The sequence below is a fragment of the Papio anubis genome, chromosome 17 (assembly GCF_008728515.1).
Source record: "Papio anubis isolate 15944 chromosome 17, Panubis1.0, whole genome shotgun sequence".
NCBI classification, from domain to species: domain Eukaryota; kingdom Metazoa; phylum Chordata; class Mammalia; order Primates; family Cercopithecidae; genus Papio; species Papio anubis.
The window spans coordinates 68,915,147-68,939,128 of NC_044992.1; the positions used below are offsets into that span (position 1 = coordinate 68,915,147).

Genomic DNA, 23,982 nt, shown 5'->3' on the forward strand with positions numbered 1-23,982 from the left:
AGGTGGGCAGAGGGGCAGATGGGGAAGCAAGGGGGCTTGAAGACATATGTGCTCATTAAATGTCCTTAAATCCCGAGAAGAAGAATGAGGACACATCCACACTGGCAGGGCTGAAACTATGATACATGGATTTTGGGGGTCCGCTCCTACTGCAACAGCTACAGTGACTCCCTCTTACCTTTCTCTTCCCTCCATTCTATTGTGAAAATGTTCAAATACACAGTCAAGTTGAAAGCATTTTACAGGGAACACATTCAGCCATCACCTAGATTCTACCACTAACACCAAGTTACACCTGCTTTATCACCTCGCCATCCAGCTATCCCTCCTTCCCCTGGCCATGAATCCATCTTATTTTTACTTTTCGATGCATTTCAAAGTAATTTCGGGTCACCCTGATTATCTCTGGAATCACTGTCAGAAATTCCCTCCCCTCCCCTCTCCTTTCCTTTCCTTTTTTGAGATGGGATCTTGCTAGGTCACCCAGGCTGAAGTGCAGTGGTGCAGTCATAGCACACTGCAGCCTCCAACTCCCGAGCTCAAGCAATCCTCCTGCCTCAGCCTCCCGAGTAGCTGGGACCGCAGGCATCCACCACCACACCCAGCTTCATTTTCAAAATTTCTCACCAACTCTCTGCTCCTTGTGTTCATCTTGGAGCTGGAACAGACATCACTAGTCAGTCATGATGGCTGCTGGGTGCACTGGCTAACATCTATAATCCCAGCACTTTGTGAGGCTGAGGTGGGAAGATTGCTTGGGGCCAGGAGTTTGAGACCAGTTTGCGCAAATTGCAAGACCCCGTCTCTACAAAAAATACAAAATGTAGCTGAGTGTGGTGACACCTGTAGGCCCAGCCCCAGCTACTCGAGAGGCTGAGGTGGGAGAATCGCTTGAGCCCAGGAACTCGAGGCTGCAGTGAGCTATGACTGCACCACTGCACTCCAGCCTGGGTGACAGAGCAGGACCCTGTCTCTAAAAACAATAAAATAAAATCAAAGTTTTAAAATGGAAACGAAAATCATGAGCACATAACTCCAGATGTATCCTCAAGATAGCAAACCCAGATGGGCACAGTGGCTCATGCCTGTAATCCTGGCACTTTGGGAGGCCAGGGTGGGTGGATCGCCTGAGGTCAGGAGTTTGAGACCAGCCTGGCCAACATGGTGAACCCCATCTCTACTAAAAATCCAAAATTAGCCGGGTGTGGTGGTGCTCACCTGTAATCCCAGCTACTTGGGTGACTGAGGCAGGAGAATCACTTGAACCCAGGAGGTGGAGGTTGCAGTGAGCCAAGATCACACCATTGCACTCCAGCCTGGAGGAAAAAAACAAACTCCATCTAAAAAAAAAAAAAGCAAACCCAGGGCCAGGTCTGTAGCCACATGGCCACCTTCCTCCCTGAGTGCGGAGGCAGCCTCAGAAACCTGCCCCACATCACGTCAGTGGGCAGTTGACTGGGTCGGCCTGCCAGTTGAATCCTATTTGCTACAGCCATTCTCCATAGCAAGGGGGTATTCTAGACATACCCCCCTTCTCAGGAAAGAATAAGCCGTAGCTGCCTAAGCATTTCATGCAGTGGTGTGCACGTCTTTTTCCAACTCTGTGTTCAGTGATGTCCTGTTGGTAGCTTGAAATTTGCTACAGTGGGTGTATTTACACCACAGGAATTGGCAAACACTACATATCAGGCCTTACCTCCTGCTCCCCACTAGGGTAGGTTGTTAAACATGTACCTGCCTGCCACTGTTTCAGTCTTGTTTGTCTTTCACCCTTTTTTTTTTTTTTTTTTTGAGACAGAGTCTTGCTCTGTCGCCCAGGCTGGAGTGCAGTGGCCGGATCTCAGCTCCTGCAAGCTCCGCTGCTCGGGTTCCATGCATTCTCCTGCCTCAGCCTCCTGAAATTTGGGCTGGGACTGGAGATGCCAGCCACCGCCCACGACTTCGGATTTTTTGTATTTTTGAAGTAGAGGCGGGTTTCACCCATGTTAGCCAGGATGGTCTCGATCTCGACCCCTCGTGATCCGCCCGTCTAAATCCCCAAAGTGCTGGGATTACAGGCTTGAGCCACCGCCCGGCCTTTTTTTTTTTTTTTGAGATGGAGTCTTGCTCTGTTGCCCAGGCTGGAATGCAGTGGTGTGATCCTGGCTCGTTGCAACCTCTGCTTCCTGGGATCAAGATCTCCTACCTCAGCCTCTCAAGTAGCTGGGATTACAGGTGCCCGCCACCACGTCCAGCTAATTTTTGTATTTTCGGTAGAGACGGGGTTTCACCACATTGGCCAGGCTGGTCTCGAACTCCTGACCTCAGGCGATCCACCCGCCTTGGCCTCCCAAAGTGCTGGGATTACAGGCGTGAGCCACCGCGCCCGGCCTCTTTCATTCTTTCTTAGTGAAAAACCTTCCTGAAAGAATGCCTACTGATTTCTGTGTCAATAGGTACCGCCTGCTGGACAGAGCCCGCCCTCCTGTTGACGGTCTTGCTCTGTCTGGGTGGCCATTCTGCATGTCACTCCCTGCTGCTCAGAACTAAAGCTGTAGTGGCGCCTGGGGTGGGTTGGGAAAACCTGTGGGAATCACAGCGCTTGCTGTCATGCTGTGTTCTGGATACCTGAAGCTTGGCAGGCAGGTGGGAGTGAGGGTGGGCATTGGGAAAGTGATGTGGTGCTACAGGAAGGGGACATAGGTCCTGAGATTTTAGGTCCCCAATTGGACAAAGCTGTTTTTTTTTTTTTTTTTTTCCTGGATAAATGTTCTGGCTTATTCATAATAGAGTGGTCAGTTTTCTCAGTTGCTGGGCCTTGCGCACCTTGCTGGCTCTGGAGACCCTATGCACCACGTAGACCCTGTTGGTGTCCTCCCCCCGTGTTGGGGGAGGGGCCAAGGGCCTGTCGATGTGTTGACACCTGGCCGTTCACTGGCCTTGAATGTCCACATTCACCTCCTTGAAATCGATGCCCCCTATCGGAGGCTCCACGTGGATATGGGCGCAGGCCTGTACTCCAGGGGTGGCTTTCACCAATCAGGCAGATTCCCTGCCCTGCCATGCCCTTTGGGCTCTGCAACTCCAGATGTGTGCTCCAGATCTGTGGTTGCATGGATGGGACAAGCCACGGAGACTCAGACTCCGTGGTCCCTGTGACCAGAGGAGCCGTGGCCCTGTCTGGGAATGTTCCCGCCCTGTTGCTGAAGGTGAGAAATTTCTGTGTGCTGGAGAACAGCTGTGCCGAGAAGTTGGCCCGTCTGGCTTGCAGGACTGCTGGGGCAAGGGAGGTCTGTTGCTGGTCTCTTCCTTCCTCCTCTGACTGGGTGCTCCTCGTCTAGGTTCCTTGCAGCAAGAGAATTCTCTAATTTATTTTGCCCCCTTACGGAGTCTCTGCTCCATGAAGCCCACCTCCTGATCCCAGCTGACTGGCTCCCACCTCTTCAAGAGGAAGGCCGGGGCGGACAAGGCCGAAGACTGTGCCTTCGCAGTCTGAGCTGCTGCTGCTGTGTGTTCACAGGGCTCCTTCAGCTTTTAAAAAGGCTTCCCTTCAACACGTTCATCACACACTTGGGGCTCTCCTGGATGCCACACGAACTCAGTAAGGCCTGCGTTAGAGGCTGCCCCGAGGCTGTGAAAATAGAAGAAGGGTCCAGAGAGAATTCCTTCATCTGGCAATCCCAGGAAGGCTTCCTAGAAGAAGCAGCCTCTGAGCTGAGACCTGAAGACAGATGGGGCCTGAGCCAGGCCAGGGAGGGTGGGAAGGGCCCGCCAGGCAGAGGGAACAGGATAGGGCAGGCACAGAAGTCTGGCACCTGGCTTGTGGGGAACTGTGAGCCCCTGGGCATGACCAAGGCGGGGAGAAGCGGTGTGGGAGGAGGCAGATGTGGCCGGCAGGAGATCGGCGGCCCCGGCCTTGCTAAGCTCTCACTCTGTCTGCAGCAGGTGACAGAAGCTGCCCAGGACGGTGAGCAGGGAAGTGACTTGGTCATCCCATCAACAGCCTGGAGTCCAGCTTGGGGGGACCCAAGACCCTGGGGAAGGCATGAGTCAGGGGCCTGCTAGAGCCAGGAGCTGGTGGGAGATGGAAACAGTGTTGCTTATGAATTACAGACAGACACTCCCACAAGTTTCTCTGACGTGATACAATCTCAAAGTGGGCCACCAAGAGGTGGGAAGGTGGCGTCTGGCTCTCCAGGCCTTGGGCCTGTCTTTTTTTTTTTTTTGAGATAGAATCTCACTCTGTTGCCCAGGCTGGAGTGCAGAGGTGTAATCTTGGCTCACTACCAACTCCGCCTCCTGCGTTCAAGCAATTCTCCTGCCTCAGCCTCCCAAGTAGCTGGGATTACAGGTACCCGCCACCATGCCCGGCTAATTTTTGTATTTTTAGTAGAGATGGTGTTTCACCATGTTGGCCAGGCTGGTCTCGAACTCCTGACATCAGGTGATCCGCCCACCTTGGCCTCCCAAAGTGCTGGGATTATAGGCGTGAGCCACTGTGCCCAGCTGAGCCTGTCTTCATGTTCTCCCTGGCCCTCCGTGTTTCTGTATTAGTTCACCCTTTTGGCTCCCTGCTTTAAAGAGTCTCCCTTAAGACTGTCCCCAAGTGGACAGGTCCCCAGAACCAAGGAGCAGCCTTAGGAGTCCCCAGTTACAGACACTACAGGGGGTCTGTGTGACCCCCGGCCTCTGGCCTGGGCCCGGCAGCCTTGCTCCTTTGTGCTGGTCTGTCCCTCGCATAGCCTGACCAGAGGTGGCCAGGTCCCTTGGCTGGGCCGAGTCATCACGGCCGGTGACTCATGCAGAGGGAGAAAAGTGGGGGCGGGGATGGAGTGCGAGGGGGGACTGTGTTAATAGCAAACCCATTACGTCCCCGAGGTCACTTCACAGGAGGGACAAACGGTTCAGGTTCATTTAGGTTGATCTGGCTGCCGGCTGGCTTCCAGCGACACTCAGGGTGGGGAAGATTTCATTATCCGGGGAAAGCAATACCAGATTGTCTGGAGGGGCCCAGCCAGCGCACCCCGCGCTTCCTGTCTGCCTCCCACGCAGAGCGTTCTGTTCCCAAGGCGGCAGGCCAAGAGTGCGAGCTCAGGTGCAGAGAGGGTGCGGCATGGGGGCTCTGCAGGGCATGGGGTGCGTGCATTTTTATTTTATTTTTTACTAAGTGTTAGGGTAATTTGTTAATGGGATACATTTGGTGACACAAAACCTTCTGTCAGTTCATGGCGGACTGGAACGGAGTGGAAGCACCCCATCCCTGGGGAGCCGCCACGCACATTTGGCTGTGAACGTCGGTGCCTTTGCGCTGGAGCCTCTTTTGAGTGCGCTGGGCAGAGCAGAGAGGTTCCTCTTCTCTCTTCTCCATCATCCCGTGGAGGTGTCAACATGTAGCCAGAGATGGTCACTGGCAGTGAGGAGAGGGGGGCAGGGAGAGGCCAGGGCTGGGGGCTTGCCAGCCCACAGTTCTACCCCTGAACACCCATGACCTCCTTGTTCAGGTCTGTGAGGCCGGGGGCAGAGACGGGCAGGGCCTCCCGATCCCGAGCATCTCCCTCCTCCCTCATACTCTGGATTTGCCCTCTGGAGAAAGCTCTGGAGCACCCAGAAGTCCTGGGGCTGCTGATTGAGGTAGGGAGCAGAGCCCAGCTGTGCCTGGAGGCTCCCCACTTCCACTCAGCCTCCAGGGACAGTCTCAGCTGTGCAGGCCCAGGCCGCTGAGGCTGGCTCCAGAAATGTATTCACAGCCGCCACTGGATGGAAAACCTGTTCTCTAAAGGGCCGCAGAGCCAGTTTTGTTCCTTCTTTCACAGGCTCCCATAGTCAGAGCATCGGGTCTTTGTTAGAGACACAGAAGAGATGATGTCCCCAGCCCTTATGGGGTTCGGTCTCCACTGTGGATACTGGTGATCTTAGTCTCCTTCTCAAAACCAAGGGCGCTGATGCCCCAAATTCCAGGCCCCCAGAAAGAGCTGCCACCCACCCACACCGCCACGTCTTCTTTCTACTTTTCTGTTCCAGGAAGAGTATAGTGGATATGTGCTCCTGTAGAAATCCATCTACAGCCTGACTGCAGATGTCTTTTGCTCCCTTATTGAGGCTCTGCTCCATGAAGCCCACCTTGTTTGTTCCTCTCTCTTTCTCTCTTTCTTCCCTTCCTTTCTTCCTTCTCTCCCTTCCCTTCCCTTCCTTTTTCTTTCCTTCCTTATTCTTTCCTCTTTCTTTCCTCTCTCTCTCTCTCTCCCCCCCTTCTCTGTCTTTCCTATCTTTTCTTTCTCTCTTTTCTCTGTTTTGGACAGCTAAAGATAGAATGAGTGGCATAGGTAGGTACTGAGCTCCCTGTAACTGGAGGTGTTCAAGTGTAGGGTGGATGGGCATTTATGGGGCAGGCATTGAGGGAGGATCCCCTGGGGTTGTGGATGGCAGGATAGGCCCTGTGGAGCCTTCTGAGCGGGTGCAGAAGAGGGAGGGCATGTTCCTGCTCCCTGCCCTTCCCGGGTTGCCTGGCCGCCACTCCCAACCTCCACCCTCTTTCCTTCCACCTGCTGGGTCTTATGGGATGGACAGAGGCGTTGTTAGAACACGGAGCCACGGTCCACAGACGGCCAGCAGGGAGGAGGGCTCCCTGGGGATGATGTCGCCTCAGTCACTGTGGTGACTTTAAAAATAAATGCTTTCTTCTGTGCTTGAGTCCCTGTTGTTCCTGCTGACGTGGAACTAGGGCAGGCTGGTGACTCAGCCGTCGTCCCTGCACTGCATTGGTGGCAAGTTGCCTCCAGCCTCAGACCCCACAGAGCAGGGTGCCTCCTTGAGAAAAACAGTAGGGAGGCCAGGACACCAAGGCCCCAGGGACAGCCTGTTTCTCTTGGCTGGCACATGTTCTAGCCAAGCCTCCTGGCACCCTGGGGGTGAGGAGGTACCAGCTGTGTGCCTTAGTCACTGGCTGCTTTGAGGCTGGGTCGGTGCCAGGCTGGCCACTCCTTCTTGTCCCCGAGTGTGACTTTGCAGAGCTCCCGGAAGGGTCAGAGGGTTTTTTTCCATCACTGGTGTCCATGGGATACTGTGTCCCCATCTCATTTCTGTACTCCATTCTCAGACAGTGCTAGGAAGTTGGAGACTTGAGCCATTTCAAGACCGTCTTGTGGGGCTGGAGTAGGAACAGGAGTAGGAGGAACCCTCTGGTCACGGGACTGTGTGAAGAGAGAATGATCAGGAAGAAGACATGAGCCATCATGTCTGGGTTATACCTCAGCAGAGCCACTGGTGGGCTCCCAGGCATCTGAATTTGCTAATCGAAAAGCTCACCGGATGTGCAAATAAACAAACACTGTTCAGGAGGCACAGCCAGGGTTCTGATGGTGAGGGATCATCTTGGAGGGGTCATAATTCCCACCCAGTCCTTCAGTCCTTCTGTCCTCTGTGTGTGCAGCCCCTGACCACCACCCCCCCCCCCCCCGCCCCCACCACTTGCTCCCAGGGTTCCATCAGGTTGGATATTATTGCAGTAAAATGTAGCAACAGGAGGTCCAGGCAGTGCTGCACTCTCTGGTCCTATCATCAGAGCCAGCAGGCAGCAGGGCTGGGGAACTCCAAGCTGATTCAGTCCCAAGTGCTGGAGTGGGTAGCTCGGATGAGGTGGGGGTGGGGACCGGGGAGCCATGGAGCAGACTGTTTGCTGTGCTGAAGGCCAGGAGCCTCCTTGGGAGAGCATGAATTTAGAACACTAATACTTTGTTTAAAAAGTCCCCTGCCTTGGAGATAAGAGCTCAGGCCGCTGTGGTCAGGTTTTGCTGTAAATGTTCTGCACAAAGCAGGCTGGGGGGATCACTGGGAAGTCTGGGGAACAGATTGGTCATGTGCTTCTTTGAGTGAAACCTTATGGTTGCATTGAATCGGCCAGGCAGAGGGTGTGATGGGTTGTGGTAGCCGCATACCGGGTCACAGTCAGGCTGAATGGGGAAATTCAAACTCAGGTAGCCTGAAAGAGACTTAGTGGTCCACAGCCTGGTAGCTGCTCCCAGTACAGCTGATGTAAAGGGAGAAGGGGTTCCAGGGGCTTGGCCTTGGTGGAAACCACGCACTGTCCATGATCCTGGGCACGTCGAGGCTGGGGCAGGTCTGCCTGGTGGCTGGCAGAACGCACATGAAGAGTCCATGTGTGTTCTGAACGTCTCCTCTGCCCCTTTGGGTTCATGCCCCATCAGGAGTCTCCTGACTCTGCCATTCTGCAAAGAAAACTGCACTTTGTCATTGCACAGGAGTGAACAGGTGTGTGTGGAGTCCCTAAAGCCACTGTCTCAAGGGGTCTCACGGAACACTGAGAGAGTTGCTGTGATGTTTAAGACTAAAGTGACAGCTGGGCGCGGTGGCTCACGTCTGTAATCCCAGCACTTTGGGAGGCCGAGGAGGATGGATCACTTGAGGCCAGGAGTTCGAGACTACCCTGGCCAACACTGTGAAACCCTATCTCTACTAAAAAACAAAAATTAGCCAGGCATGGTAGTTGGTGCCTGTAATCCCAGCTACTCGGGAGGCTGAGGCAGGAGAATTGCTCCAACACAGGAGATGGAGGTTGCAGTGAGCCGAGATCACTCCACTGCATTCCAGCCTGGGCGACAGAGTGAGACCGTCTAAAATAATAATAATAATAATAATAATAATAATAATAAAAGCAAGGACTTGAACAAATGTTTACACACTCATGTTTGTAGCAGCTTTATTCTCAATTGCTCAAATGTGGAAGCAATGGAGGTACAAAGTGTGTGTACACACAGTGGAATATCATTCAGCCTTCAGAAAGAATGGAATTCTGTCATATACTACATGTGAACCTTGAATAATGAACCTTGAAGACCTCGTGCTCAGTAAGCCTGTCTCACAAGGACAAATGTTGTGTGATTTCACTTACATGAAGTCAAATTCATAGAGAAACTGGAATGGTGGTTGCCAGCAGCCAGGGGAAGAAGGAAGGATGGGGAGTTACTGTTTAATGGGGACACAATTTCAGTTTGGGAAGTTGGAGAAAGTTTTGGAGGTGGATGGTGTTGATGGGTGTACAATGTGAATGTACTTAATGTCACTGGACATGTAAACTTAAACATGGTTAAAATGGTAAATATTTTGTTGTTGTTGTTTTTTAGACAGAGTCTTGCCCTGTCACCCAGGCTGGAGTGCAGTGACGTGATCTTGGCTCAGTGCAACCTCCGCCTCCTGGGTTCAAGCGATTCTCGTGCCTCAGCCTCCCAGATAGCTGGGATTATAGGCATTTGCCACCACGCCTGGCTGATTTTTGGAGAGACGGGGTTTTAGCAGAGACGGGGTTTTACCATGTTGGCCAGGCTGGTCTCGAACTCCTGACCTCAGGTGATCCTCCCACCTCAGCCTTCCAAAGTGCTGGGATTACAGGTGTGAGCCATGATGACTGGCCTAAAATGGTAAATTTTATATTACATATATTTTATCATAGTAAAAATGCATTGCTCTATTAGAAAAACATATTGCTTTATTAGAAAAATGATAGATTTATACAATATGAATTAAATTACAAGTTATGAAGAAAAATTAAGCAAAAAATTAAAAAATTACTTATAAGTGATTATATTTAAAACAAAAGATAATAAATACACACCTTTCATCACCTCTTAGGTTTTTTGCAACATTTAACTATTGTCTGTCCTGTTGCAGTTATGTTCTTGAGGCTGTATTTGTATGATGGAAGCACTATACTGGTGGTAACTAAATATCTCTTCCCAGTCTCACCTCCAATAATGTTATACGAATAACTTGAAATTGGCCGGCTGGGCACGATGGCTCATGCCTGTAATCCCAGCACTTTGGGAGGCCAAGGCAGGCAGATCACCTGAGGTCAGGAGTTCGAACCCAACCTGGCCAACATGGTGAATCCCCATCTCTACTAAAAATACAAAAATTAGCCAGGAGTGGTGGCAGGTGCCTGTTGTCCCAGCTACTTGGGAGGCTGAGGCAGGAGAATCACTTGAACCTGGGAGGCGGAGTTTGCAGTGAACCGAGATTGCCCGACTGCATTCCAGACTGGGTGACAGAGCAAGACTCTGTATCAAAAAAAAAAAAAAAAAAAAAAAGAAAAGAAAAGTAAGAAATTGGCCAAGGCAGAAATACTGACACCGCAGGAATAGGCAAGTGCTACAAATCGGGAAATTGAAATCGAGTGTTGTTGCTTTTGCAGGTCTCAGGTGGCCAGTTGTTGACTGTTAGCTGGCACCCCCCTGGAGGAGGGAGGCTTAGACTGATTCGCAGATAGACTGGAGGTAGAAACGCACCATGGTTTGGATACTGAGGGTGAGGGAAAGAGAGGAGTCAACAATGGTGCCCAGAGACTTCGCTTGACCAACTAGGTGGGTGGTAGTGCCGTTTCCTAAGATGAGGGGCTGTGGGAACTTGAGGGGCTGTGGAAGGCCCTGCCACTGATGGACCCAGGGCTCGGCAGCTCAGGGAGGCCTACTTTGTGTCAGGCCACACAGAGACAAGACCGTCTGGGCCCTGCCCTTGGGAAGTCTCTGTCTGTGAGGACACAGCCCGCCACCTAATGGGGTATCCCGTCTGGAGCCTTGTTGTTGCTGGGAGAGAGCCCCCCACCTTCCTCCGCTCCCCGAGCCCCTTTTGCTTCATCGCTTCCCTGCCAGCGGAGCTTCTCCATGGAGGCTGTGCCTGGAGGGCGGTCACAGATATGGATGTGTGCGCCAAAGGCTGCTTCCTCGTGGATTTCCTCCCCACTCCGTTCCCACGCTTTGCAAGCTTTATTTCTCGGGGGCCTGACCCGTGGGGTTTCTCTCCAGACCTGCTCCTTCCCGTTTCCAGAAAGGCCCGCAGGGGCTTCCTATGGCTCTCTTGCCTGTCCCCATCTCCCTTCCCTCGGGACAGTGACTTGCCGGACGGGTGGGCTACCCACAGGAGGTTTGTGATTGCTTAGACGTCTTTGCTGTATGAAGCTTTGACCTCAAGGCATGATGCAGATGGGAACTAAGGCATTAGTTTCTCCTGGCCGCTGTAACAACTGTCAAAACGGGGTGGCTTATGGCAACGGGAACGTGTCCTCTCACAGTTCTGGAGGCCAGAAGTCTGAAATCAAGGTGTCAGCAGGGCCAGCGTCCTCTGAAGGCTCCAGGGGAAAACTTTTCCCTGCCTCTTCCAGCTTCTGATGGCCCCAGGTGTTCCTTGGGCTGCGGCTGCATCACTCCAGTCTCTGCCTCTGTCTTCACAAGGCCTTTTTCTGTGTCTGTACTTTCTTTTCTGTCTCTTAGAAGGACATAGCATTGAATTTACGGCCCACCTTAATCCAGGATGATCTTATTTTGAGATCCTTGCCTGAATTCTTTCTGCAGAAACCCTTAAACAGAATCAGGTCACATTTGAGGTTCCAGGTGGGCAGATCTTTGTTTTGGGGGGATCATCATTCAGCCCACTATAGGTCTGTTTGTGCACTGAAGACGTGGGCGGTCCCTTTGGCCAGGGCTGCAGTCGGTCTTGCCTTCTCTTGTGACCTTGGAAGAATGCACCTTGCTGGATGCATAGGCCTTTATAGTTCTTTTGTTCTTGCCAAATTTCAGCTCAGTTTCCTCTCTGCTGCCGACGTGCATCCTCTCTGCCCAGTGCCCCTTCTGGGACTGTGTGTCTAGGCCCCGAGGCCCTAGGAAAGAGGGGTGGGGGCCTCTTCACTACCCTGTAGCAATCAGGCCTCATTAAAATCCTGGAGCCTCAGACTGGACCCAGCCCTTAGCTATGATCAAAGGACAGCCCGGGATATGATTAAAGGGCTAGAGAAAGATGATTTAGGCTGAGAAAGAGAAGGCCAAGGAGCAACTGGATTGTCCTCGAATTTGGAAAAGGTAATTATGACTTGAAGGGTGGTGCCCAGCTGTTTCCCATCTCCTCTGAGGACAGGGGAAAAAAAGGAAATAAATGATGTACAATTAGAGCAGTTGGTTAGATATGAGGGTGAACTTCCTGGCTGGGAGTGAGGCCAAGCCTCGATTTGGGTTTCCTGACAGAGCTTGGGGAACCTCTTTACCTGGAGGTTTCTAGGCCTGGTCATGTGGCTCTGAGTGATTACATTGAAGGGGCAGGGGCTGGGGCTGGGGCTGGGGCTGGAGCCGGTGGGCTCTGAGCACAGTCATGCAGGCACCGGCACTTTCTGGCTGCCCTCCTGCCATTGTCCCTTGGGTTCCCATTTTGGTGAGGCGTGCACCCTGGCGGGGCTCCCCAGGGAACTAAATATGTTTGCTGCACTGTGCGTGGAGACGGAGAATGTACAATTGGCTGACCATGTGCTAATCTGGTGGAACTCCATGCCAGCCCTGGGAGAGAACAATTGCATGGGTGTGTCCACACTCACCAGGTGCTTTTTAGAAAAACACGAGAGAATAATGCTGTGGCTTAGGATGGCTGTTGTGCCGGACCTGGCATCTTCCCAGGGGGCTGTGTTGTTGGACTGAGTTTCTTAGGTACTGGACCCCCAAATCCCCAAATGCGGCGTGGACAGATGACCCAGTAGGGGCTGGACTATCCGATAGGCCCAGGTGCTGGAGTTCAGACAAGAAATACCCTGGCCTGGCATGGAAGATACGGGGTGCTATTAATGGCAGCAACGGCTCCATTTCTGAAACCCGGGCTCCCAGGCAGACGAGGGTGTGCACGCATCTGAAATGTCTGTGGTTTTGCAGTTCCCATGTCCACAAACTCACTTGGTTGAAAATAGTTCAAAATATCCAAAGCATGAGGGAGGGAGTGACTGCTTTTCTTAAAAAGGAAGGACTTGATTTCATCTACTTAAAAAGCCACCCAAACCTAGAACATTTTCCGCAAGAGAACCCCCCCCACCCCGCGCCCCACCTCTCCAGAATGGCTGGGGAGTCTCAGCACTCCTGCACATTTGGGATATTTCAGAGTGGGTGGGGAGGTGCAAGCGCGCAGCGAGCGACCCTAGACCCAGGATGAGCTCTCAGGCACTCCGAGGCCACACACTCAAGGGACTGGAGCGCAGTTGTAGCGTTTGCGCCTGCTGCTGCGGGGTGGGGGTGTTGTTCTGTGCTGTGAATTCTCACATGGCCCCTGACTCTGGGCAGAGGCTGAGGGTCTAAGGGACGGGGTGGCAGGAAGAGCATGCAGAAGAGGGTTTCTGGCTTTCCAAGGCGAGTGGAAGAAGCGCCTCTCTCTGTTGTAGGTGACACACCTGGAGGGCCCTTCTTGAGGATGAGAGCCTGTTGCTTCTCAAGTTCTGTGTCTAACCCAGGTCCCCAGGTCTACCCCAGCCACTCGGCCCTGCCTGCCTTGTGGGTAATACAGTTTAATGGTAGAGACGCTGGCCTGGAGGGAAGGCTAGGCTTCAGGTTAGGGCCCAGACGGGAGGGAGAAGCCCCGGGGGCAGCTCCCTTTCTGCTCACTCACTGCCTAGCTCCTTCCTTCACACCTTCAGAAACCTCTGCTCCTGACTAGGTCTACTTCCTGCTCTCAGGAGGCCCTTATTGTGGAGGGAGGCGGCGCCTGTGCCTGGCTTCTCTGACAGCCGTGTTCCATCCCCGCCCTGTGCCCCTTCTCCCGGACAGTGCCTTCTCCAGGGCCCACCCACGAGGGTGCAGCAGTGGCCCCCGGGGTGGTGGTCATGGTGGGGGTGTTAGCTGCAGGGGTGCCCTCGGTGGGTGGGAGTTGGTGGCCTCTCGCTGGTGCCATGGGACTCGCGTGTTCGCCCTGAGCCCCTCGGCTCTTGAGCCCACAGGCTGGGATCCTGCCTGCCAGCCGCGTGCGCCGCCGCTTAACCCTTGCAGGCGCAGCGGCGGCGGCGGCGGCGGCGGTGACAGCGAACTTTGTTTGGCTGCCCAAATACAGCCTCCTGCAGAAGGACCCTGCGCCCGGGGAAGGGGAGGAATCTCTTCCCCTCTGGGCGCCCGCCCCCCTCGCCACAGCCCGGCCTCCACATCCGCCCACATCTGGCCGCAGCGGGGCGCCTGGGGGGAGGGGCCGAGGCCGCGTCTCTCGCCGTCCCCTGGGCGCGGGCCAGGCGGGGAGAAGGGGGGCGCTCCGGTCGTGTGCCCAGGACTGTCCCCCAGCGGCTGCTCGGGCCCCAGCCCCCCAGGCCCGGCCTTGACAGGCGGGCGGAGCAGCCAGTGCGAGACTGGGAGGCCGGCGCGGGTGCGGGAACCTGATCCGCCCGGGAGGCGGGGGCGGGGCGGGGGCGCAGAGCGCGGGGAGGGGCCGGCGCCCGCCTTCCTCCCCCATTCATTCAGCTGAGCCTGGGGGCCAAGGGGCTCCTCCGGCAGCGAGCTCTGCACTGCAGGAGCGCGGGCGCGGCGCCCCAGCCAGCGCGCAGGGCCCGGGCCCCGCTGGGGGCGCTTCCTCGCAGCTGCCCTCCGCGCGACCCGCTGCCCACCAGCCACCATGTCGGACCCTGCAGTCAACGCGCAGCTGGACGGGATCATTTCGGACTTCGAAGGTGGGTGCTGGGCTGGCTGCTGCGGCCGCGAGAGTGCTGGAGAGAACCCTACGGGTGGGCCTGGCGCGGGACGGAGGTGCGCCGAGGGCAGGCGGGACCCCCAATCCAGGCGCCCTCCTGTCGAGAGCGCTGCTCGCCCCTGGCCCTGTACCCGCGTCGCCTACGTGGGGGACCCTGTTGGGGGACCCGCGGGGACCCCGCGCGCCCTCACAGGACCCTGCGCTTGTTCTGCGCACTGCCGCCTGGGTTTCCTTCCTTTTATTGTTGTTTGTGTTTGCCGAGCGACAGCAACCTCCTCGAGGGCTCGCGGGGCTGCCTCAGAACTCTCCAGGGCGCACAGTTTCACTCTGGGAAATCCATCGGCCCCCTCCCTTCGACTCTCCCCGGCGGCTCTCGGGCCCCGCTTGGACCCGGCAACAGGATAGGGAGGTCGTTCCTCACCTCCGACCGAGTGGACAGCCGCGTCCTGCTCGGGCGGACAGCCCTCCCCTCCCCCACGCCGCCAGTTTTGGGGCCGCCAATTTGTGCAGCCCGTGGGCCGGGAGCACCGAACGGACACAGTCCAGGCCATGGCAGGGTCCAGAGTGGGATGTCCTATGGCCCATTTCCAGGCCTGGGGGACATCCTCATCCGCCTCCCAGAATCGGGCTATGGGGGGCAGAAGGGGCCTGCGTGCGGGCAGAGAGCGCATTTTGGCTCTCTCGTCTTCGGGGTTTACAAAGTATGTTGGGACTTGCGGGGCTGCTCCGTCCAAGCCCGGGTCTGGCGTCCGCGTCCCTGAGCCTGTGAGTGCGTGCGCTTTCCTGCGTCCTCGTGACTCCCGGTGCTGGGGCTCTGCGTCCTGCGTCCTCGGGAGTAAATACGGCAGGCAGAGGGGAAGCTCACACAATGGTCTCCAGCGCTCTGGGGCAGGGCTTCTGAGGGGCGGGCCTGCCTTTGCCAGGACCTGGAGCCCCCGCCCCTCTGAGGGGCTCCTACGCCGACTTGGGCAGAGCCCTCTGGTGGGCCGGGAGGGAGAAAGTCTGTTGAAATGAGCAACTGTCCAGGTGTCAGGCCAAGCTGGGACGTGACCAGCCTGAGGTCCTCACCGCTCCATGGCCAGAACCAGGGCTGGCATCTGGGTGTCCTGAGCCCAGCTGCCCACGCGGCCCACCTGGGGTCAGCCCCATCTGGGTGGGGGAGGCGGGGCCTCCTGGGGGACCAGAACCTTGGCTGGATGCCAAGCAGAGTGCCAGTGGCTGTTCTTCAGGGCTGGGCCTGAGGAGGGTGTGGGGCGGCGAAGGACGGGAGGGGGTTGTGATCCAGTGGCCGCTTGCGCTGTGCAGAGTGTGAGCTGGAAACATCATACCTACTTTGTCAGCTTAGTGGTGGAAGCACTTTTTCAGGCTCTAGCCCTTTGCATCCATGCTTCCTAGAGGGAGGGGAGGTCTGGGTCTGCAGAGCTGGGAGGGTTTGCTGTTCCCGCCTCCCCTCCACCGCCACACCCCCGCATCTGGACATCTTTGGGCACATGCTCATACCGGGGTCTCCCTAGGTCCACTGTGTTCCGTTGAGCCTCCTGCAGGCCCCGAGTGAATGTGGCCTCCCTGCCCCTGCCTCTTTGCAACTCTTCCCTGCAATCGCTCCTCCAGGGGCCTCCCTTGTCCCAAATGTCCAAGTGGCACGACTTAGCCGGTCTGACCACTTTCCAGTGAGCCCTTATGGAGAGAGGCCCTGTGTTCTGCGGGCCTCTCCTCCTGCCTGCGGGATCGAGGTCTCTGCTCTCAGTTCCTAACCGGAAGTGCTGGGTCTCTGGTGGGATTTCTGGGGAAGAACTCTCGGGGCTCAATGGGAGCCCTGTGGCGGGAGGGGAGGCCAGGGTTTGGGGTTGTGTTGGTTGTACAGCTGTCACCATTTGTACCACGAAAGTTGTTAGTGCCCCTGCCTCGAGTCTCTGGGTATAACTCCACCCTCGCCCCCATGCACCTCCATCTGCAGCTGCTTCTACGGCTGCCTCCCAAGCCAGTTTCGTGACCCTGTAATTTAGTCCAAGACAATGGGCTCATTGAGACCATCCTGGTGCAGCAGTTGACAATCCTTTGGCTCTGGGGGAAGGTTTCTCAGTCTCTGGGGGTGGGGCCTTGATCTGCTGGTTCCCTGTGTGTGTCAGTCTCCCTCTTGTGTACCCTGAATGGTTTTGCTGGGAATTCTGGTCTTAGAGCCATCAGGTGGCCCAAGTGGATGGGTGTGAGAGAGTGTGTGTGTGTGCATGAGTGTGCGTGTGCATGGGGGCTGACCTGGGGTATGGAAAGTTGACCCTCCCTGGTGCCCAAGGAACCTGGAGTATAGTTGGGGGGTGGGGGTGTGTATACAGGAGATGGACAACCTTGGGTGGATAGATGGACATGGGGAAGGTATGATTGGAGGAGGTGGAGGAGAGAGTATGATTCAGCCCAGCCAGGGGTGATACAAACAGGCAGCTTCCAAATCAGGGTGGAGAAAGGTCGCCACTAGCTAGCAGGGGAGAAGTCAGTATGGAGGAGGCGGACCTTGAGGGAGAGTAGGAATTGGGTTTCGAGAGGAAGGAGAGCCTTCTGGCCAGCAGCAGCTGGCAGCAGTGGGGGAGGCCGGAATGAGCTGGCTGGAGAGGGGAGCTGGGGCATAAGGAGGGGCCTGCCTGTGAAGATCAGATGGGCCAGGCTGCGGAGGGCCAGGCATGCCCGCTGGGAGTGCAGCTGGTCCACGGAAGCATCTGGAGTAGCCGGGAATGGGCGCAGGAGCCGTGCATCGGGAGCACAGGTCTCTTTCCTGGGGCGGCTCACCTGGTGTCTTGGTTCCTGCAAGGTAGGCTGAAAGGGTGGGGAGGAAACTGCCAGCTCCTCGCAGCACTGGGATGGTGGCCCCACGGTTCCTGAAGCCAACGGATGTGGGTGCCTGTCACCATGTGGGTTGCTGAGGGGTGGAGACTCCAGGGGCCACCCCCAAAGCAGGATGAGCTCTGAGCCATGGCGTCTCTGGGAGCAGTTTTCCAATTGAGCAGACGTCTAGGCCTGGAATCCTGTAGGAGGTTTAGAACTAGTGGCAGTATGCAGGGTAGAGGGCAAGTGACCTGGCATGGGGAAAGGGGTAGGTGCCCAGGCTGGCACAGCACACCCCCAAGAAGCAGGTAGACGGGAAGCCGTCCGTGGGCCTGTGTGTGTGCTGGGAGTTAAAATTCTGCCCATGTCCCATGTCCTGGGCACATCTAGCCCCTCCCTGGGGAGCACCTTTCACTTCACCTTTTCCTTCCCTGCCTGTCCCCTTTGCCCAGGGCCTTCCCCATCCCTCCCGTCTTGGGGACAGAGGGCACCATGGCGTTATGCTCCCTCGCCCATGAGTTGCACGGGGATTCAGTCCTTCTGCTGTCCTAGCGGCGTCCGTCAGGCTCAGCGTTCTCAGGAATGGAGAGGGTGTCAGTGTCTTCCGTGGACTCAAACTTCCCGCATCCCGCCTTTGCTCCCGCTTCAGGACAGGTCTCCGGGCTTCGAGGTCTTAGGGCTCTGTGAAGGCCCCTATGTAGCAGCAAGGAGAATGTTTTGTATTTTGCCGATGAGATTTTTAGAGTCTTATTTTCCACTTTTCCACTGTACAAATGGGCCTCCAGACGACTGCAGCACCCGCCACTGCCCGTAATAGGGTGACAAGAGGGATGACCCTTTCCTCTTTCTCCCTTCTGGTTGGTGGAGGCACGGGGCTGGCGGACGGCATGTACTTTCGTGAATTCAGGCCAAGTCTGTTATCGCAAACACGATTACAACTTGGGTCTTTGTGTAACAAAAGCCTTTCCAAGTGCCAGCTGTTGGCCTGCATTGCTCAGCGGTGTTTGCTGTAACCAGATTTGCACACTGAGAAAAAATCCAAAAGTCCTTGATGTTTGTTGAAACAATCTGGCCCAGGACCCACGTGCTGAGATCCCAGAGCTGTGTGGCATCCGAGCTTCTCCCGAGTCCCCACTGTCGCCCCGGGAGGACCCCCAGAGCTGTGTCCTGGAGGCAGAGCAGGCTGTGGGACGGGCTTCTGGGTGGGAAGGGCCATGTGGACGTGCCTTCTTGCTTGAGAGTCCCGACACCTCCGGGATGTGGGAGCTGGCCCTGGCTGGATTCAGGTGCCTCTTTCCTCCCTAGAGAAAGGCCCCGTTGCTTGGTAATAGGTGCAGACGTGTCCCTAATTAATGCCTGTAGGCCTCTTGCGTGATGAATCCTGCCTTTCAGCCAAGACTCAAGGCCTCCTGTGAATACTGCCTCCCTGCAGTTTGAGCTTTTGTGGTGGGAGGCAGGAGGCAGGAGCCACGGGGAGCGGGGGCAGGCCTCTTGCACGGGTCCCACAACCCCTGGCAGCGCTGTTTTGATGCTCTTTGAGTTCAGAGCCAGGGCCAGACAGACCAGCTGTCCTGACTGCAAGCTGGTTCATTTAGAGGGGGGCGGACACAGCACCAGGCAGCAGATGCGCCGTGATCAGCCTTGCAGCTGGGCTGTGGGTTACCTGGGCTGGATGTCCGGGAAGAGGCAGATGGAGGTAAACGCCGGGACCCTGCAGTGACTGGGTGACCGCAGGCTGGAATCGATTTCTGCAGGCTGTGGCTGTCCAGGAAGGTTTTGAATGGGGCTAGTGGACAGAGTTTGCATCCAGAGGGGCAGTGCTTTGGAGGAGTGAGGGGTGCGGAAGTGTAGGGATGCCCAGGCTGCCCTCCCTCTGCCATGGGAAAGCTGGGCGGCTCAGATTTCTTCAGTGTCTTTGCCCGCTTCCCTGCCTGCACAGTGGGGTTAGAAACAGCTGTCTTCGAGGGTTGCTGGGGGACTCAGTGAGATGCAGCCCGTGGTGCTGAGCACGGGGCCGGCCACCTAGGGGTGTGGTGGGTGTCACTGCTGGTGTCGCATCTGGGTGGGAAAAGGGGGCATTTGCAAAGGACAGTAGGTTTGGATGCTTAAACATACAGGTCTGGGGATGGGAGGTCTCAGGCAAGAGCCTGTGTGATGCCACTGTGTGAATGAGGCTGGACAGCGCGGTCACCACTAATTATGGAAAGCACGGCAGACACCAGTGCCTGTAGGGCCTGCCTGGGGGTCGCTCTGAGCCCAACAGATACCCAGGCTCCCGGTGCAGCCATGGGACCCCTCTTTTCCTGCCAGGCTGACACTCTGGAGGCTGGAGTCATGTTGGCTGCAGGTTCCTCTTACTGGGAGGTTGTCCTGGTCTTCCCTGTCACCCTCTACCCCCACCCCCACCCCGGAGTGTCACAGATGGGTGGACCATATGCCCATCTGCAGGGCCAAGCGCTGACAGTGAGGTGAGCACTTGCTGGAGGACAGCGGGGGTGCTGGCAGCCTGCTTTCGGCTCTGCAGGCTGGCCTTTCCCTGAAAAGCGGTTGTGGCAGGGTGTGTGTCGCAGGGAGTGCTGTCCACTGCTCTGGACATTCTCTCCCAGCAGGTCTCTGCAAGGGCCCAGGTGAGTGTGGTGCAGAGCTGGGCAGGCAGCTGGAACAGTCTCATCTTGTCCAGTGGTGAGACCAAGGGCTGACGGGCCAAGGCTGCCTGCTGCTCGCCCAGCCTGTGGACCCATCCACTGAGCACCCCTACACCCCCACACTGGGCCCGGGGTGTCAGCAGGTAGAGGGGGGACTGGGTGCCTGGAAAAACAAACCTACCAGAGCCTGAGTCCCCAGGGGTCAGTATCAGGCAGTCACCACAGTGCCTGGTACACAGTGGCCACCTGGTCTCGTTGGCTGTCTTGGTGGTGGAGAGTGTACTTGGTGGCCACACATGACGGGCATCACCCAGGGAAATGCAGATATGCAGATTGTGCACTTGTCTGTAGGAGTCACAGGGACTTCTCAGCCTGGCGACGTGTGGCCTCTGCCTGCCTGTTGGGAGAGAGGTAGCTGCCCCCTGATATCCTGGTGCCAGGAGAGCAGAGCTAGGGTCTCCTCCTCCTTTCTTTGTTCCCTGATATCCTGGTGCCAGGAGAGCAGAACTAGGGTCTCCTCCTCTTTTCTCCACCTCCTATTTCTTGCATGCCCAGGCATCAGGGGAGGTCACATTCAGGGATGAGGCTTAGCCACCGGATTCAGGGCCTCACTATTGCCATCTCTTCCCTTTGCCAGCCAGCCAAATGCCCCTCCCTCACCGTGCTGGGGATGGGGCTGGCCTGTTCCTCTGAAGTCTCCTTGGTGTATAGCCTAGGCTGGAGCCCCAGGCAATTCCGCCACCCTCTCCTCCCCCTGCCTTTTTTTTTTTTGTTTCGTCCCAGAAACCCAGCCAAAAACCAAGTTCCTGTGCTCTCCCTTGACAAAGCCACTGAGGAAAAATGGTCAAACACTGGCTTTCTTTCCAAAGCCCTCTTGGTTTTTCCCAAATTTGGAGGCTCTGAGTTGCTTATGAGACCAAAGGGTCCGGAACTCTCTGGAACACAGTCACAGAAGTGGGAGGATTTGTCATATCGCCAGCCAAACAGACCCACCAGTTGGCCCCTAGACACCCCCAGGCGCCTGGGGGCATTTCTGGGCTCAGGCTGTTTAATTTGGTCTGCAGAGCCCCAAGGCTCCGTTTAGACTGGGCCAGCAGACGTTCTAGAGACTTCAAGTTTGTTGTCGTTTTTAAAAGTCCTGCCAATGCCCAGAAACTTAGACAGAGGGACAAGAAGATGACCTCGATGTCAGCTGGGAGCATAAACAGCAAGACCCCCCACCCCCATGCCTGCCCCCATGCCCGCCCCCATGCCCGCCCCCACTGCTCCTGTAGCTAGGTCTCCAGGGATTGCCTGTGGCCTTGGGGGAGGCCGGGAATGCAGGGCTCAGACTCTACTTGGCTTCTTGTATTTTTTTGTTTTTCGTTGTCCGTCTTCTTTCTCTGAAATTTCTGAATCTCCCCCTACAGGCTTTGGCATTCCGTCTCCCCTGGCATCTCTGGGCCAACTGGGGAAACCATCATTTGTCCAATATCTGGAAAATCAAGGGGCCTGGCCTTAAACACATTGCAGTGCCCTCCTTCCCACATGGCATCGAATTTCCTGTGTCCTCAAAGCCAGGAGCCCGTGCCTTGGATGTGGGCGATGAAGCCTTGCAGACACTTGGAGTGGCTTTCCTGGGAGTCTCCTTGGCCTTCCCATCCACCCGCTTCCCCTCCCCTGCCCCAAACTCTGGCCACGGCCTCAGAGGGGTCTTCTGAGTGTAGGTTAGCCTCCGGGTATAAAGTTGGGGGGCAGTTACCGCACATCCCCCTGTCTTCACGGGGTGCTCCCAGGGGCTCAGGTCTTGGGTGATGGTGGAAGGGTGGGGTGGGGAGTAGGGCATTATCTCGTGCCACCTAGGTATTATGTAGACTCTGGATGGGCAGTTCCCAGGAGCTGGCTTTTCCTTCTCACCCCTTCCACAGCACTGCCCCTGTGAGGGGCTGGAGCTCTCTGGAGCCCTTTGCAGCCTGTGGCAGGTCTTTTCTGATTCTGTGCCTGGTTTCGCAGCCTCCAACCCATAGCCAGTGGCATGAAGGGCATTCCTGGCTGGCTCTACCTGTGGACCTTGTAGGCAGCAGTTCCCTGGGGCAGGGCCTGGGGGACCTAGCACCACCTTGTGGGACCCCTTGGGCATGAGGGAGGGAGCCACCTGGGCACCAGACAGACCCCCTTCCTGTCTCCAGGAGGTTCAGGATGGACCTGTCTCATCTTTCTTTTTGGTGGGAAGAGAGCAGTCCCAGGCATGGGGAGTGTGGCCTGGACAGAGCCACCTAGCCTCTCCCCTCCCCCAGGCAGGGCCCTGGAAGATGGAGATGGTTCTGCTCCTGCTATGTCAGCAGCCAGCAGTCTGGTGGATTTCCATGCAGTCCAGGCAGGATCTCCTTCTGTCCCCACCCCCCACCCCATGTGCAGGAAGCTAGGTCCAAGCAGGGACCCTTGGCCCTGCTTTCCACGTGGGTGGGCAGTTTCCCTGCGAGGGGCAGGCCAGGCCCCTGCCCTATGTCCCCCAGAGACCGATGTTATCTACAGTAAGAGCATACAAGTCCTTCTGGCTCCAAACCAGGCCTGGAGGGGCGGCCTTCTCCTCTGTCCTCTGCCTCTTGCCCCCCATTAAAGGTCAGGGAATGGAGTGCTCTGTACGTTTGCTGGGGTTGGGTTTTTTCCTTTGGTTTAAAATGAAGGGCTGGAATCCCTAGTGCGGACTGCACGGTGAGGGGTATTCCTTGGTGTCCACTTGCCGAGTGTTACTGCTGAATGCCCTGCCAGGCCAGGAGCGTCGTTGGGGGTGGGAGAAGCAGTTGGCTTATTTGTTTAGCCGTCCATGGGTACCCCAAGGGCCAGCTCTGTTTCAGGCACTGGGGGTCTAGGCATGGGCTCAGGAGAAGGGGTAGAACAGGAGGGCTTCCTGGAGGAAGGCTTCCTAGCCAGAGACTGGGGTAGGAATTTGCCAGGCAGATTTCCAGGCAGGTGATGCTGGCCAACTTCTCTTGCCATTTTTTTCTTTTCTTTTCTTTTCTTTTCTTTTTTTTTGAGACAGAGTTTCGCTCTTGTTGCCCAGGCTGCAGGGCAGTGGCACGATCTCAGCTCACTGCATTCTCAGCCTCCTGGGTTCAAGTAATTCTCCTGCCTCAGCCTCTGAGTAGCTGGGACTCCAGGCACCCACCACCACACCCAGCTAAGTTTTTGTATTTTTAGTAGAGACAGGGTTTCATCCTGTTGGCCAGGCTGGTCTCGAACTCCTGACCTCAGGTGGTCTGCCCACCTTGGCTTCTGAAAGTGCTGGGATTACAGGTGTGAGCCACTGCGCCTGGCCTTCTCTTGCCATTTCTGCAGACTCATAGTTTGTGTGGAAGACTCTGTTTGTCTGCCTGGCACAGCTGCCCTCAGCACTCAGGTGGGAGGTAGGGGAAAGGGCTGTTGGTGCCAGCACAGGTCATGGCATGAGACAGGCTCTTCCAGCCAAGCGGGGTGCACTGCAACATTGGAGGGGCCCTGCTGTGCACAAGATCCAGACTCTGCATCCGTCCTCCTCCCCAGGAGGCCTGGAGGGCTGGGAGGGACCTCGGCTGTGAAATAACCCGGGTGGGAGAGAGACACTGTTGGAAGGGCAGAGGGGGCTGCAGGTTTGTAGCAGCGAGCTTTAAACCCTGGGCCTCCACCAGAAAACCTCAGAAAGGGATGCTTTGCTTTTTTTCTAGACTACAAAAGAAACCCTTGGCCGCCTGAGCCCCTTGGGGGCGGGTGGGGGAGGAGATCCTTCATTCGCACCTTTGCAGGCCCAGTGCTGTGCAGAGGAAGGAGGGTGGAAGCAAAGGCGGGGTCCCTCCCTAGCGCCCCTGCCCTGTCTGGTTGCTGCTCCCAGCCCCCTGCTCCTGGCCCGGAAACATGGAATCTTGGGACAGCTGGGGTAGGGGGCACAGAACGGAGACCCTGGTGAGGGAGGAACTCTTCCTCCAGCCCTGGCTGTAGCCAGAGCACGGCCAGGCTGGGAGGACCTCACTCAAATATTTACATCTCTCCCAATATTTAAATGATGAAGCAGGCTCCTGCACACAGCTGCCCTGGAGCCAGC

At 56.2% G+C, this 23,982-nt stretch overlaps 1 protein-coding gene across 6 annotated transcripts in view; it reads left to right on the forward strand.

Annotated features, from left to right (window-relative positions):
* SEPTIN9 (septin 9) overlaps positions 1-23,982 on the forward strand; it is a 211,500-nt gene that overhangs the window by 71,839 nt on the left and 115,679 nt on the right. Inside the window, exon 1 of one of the 6 annotated variants that reach the window (XM_003913502.5) lies at positions 13,809-14,443. The exons of 4 other annotated variants lie outside the window; for them this stretch is intronic. In XM_003913502.5, the coding sequence (XP_003913551.1) occupies positions 14,389-14,443 (55 nt within the window). In that variant the 5' untranslated portion in view covers positions 13,809-14,388. Of the gene's footprint in view, positions 1-13,808; positions 14,444-16,793; positions 17,267-23,982 lie in introns of those variants that run through there. One more of the 6 variants, XM_003913504.5, reaches the window with a different exon arrangement.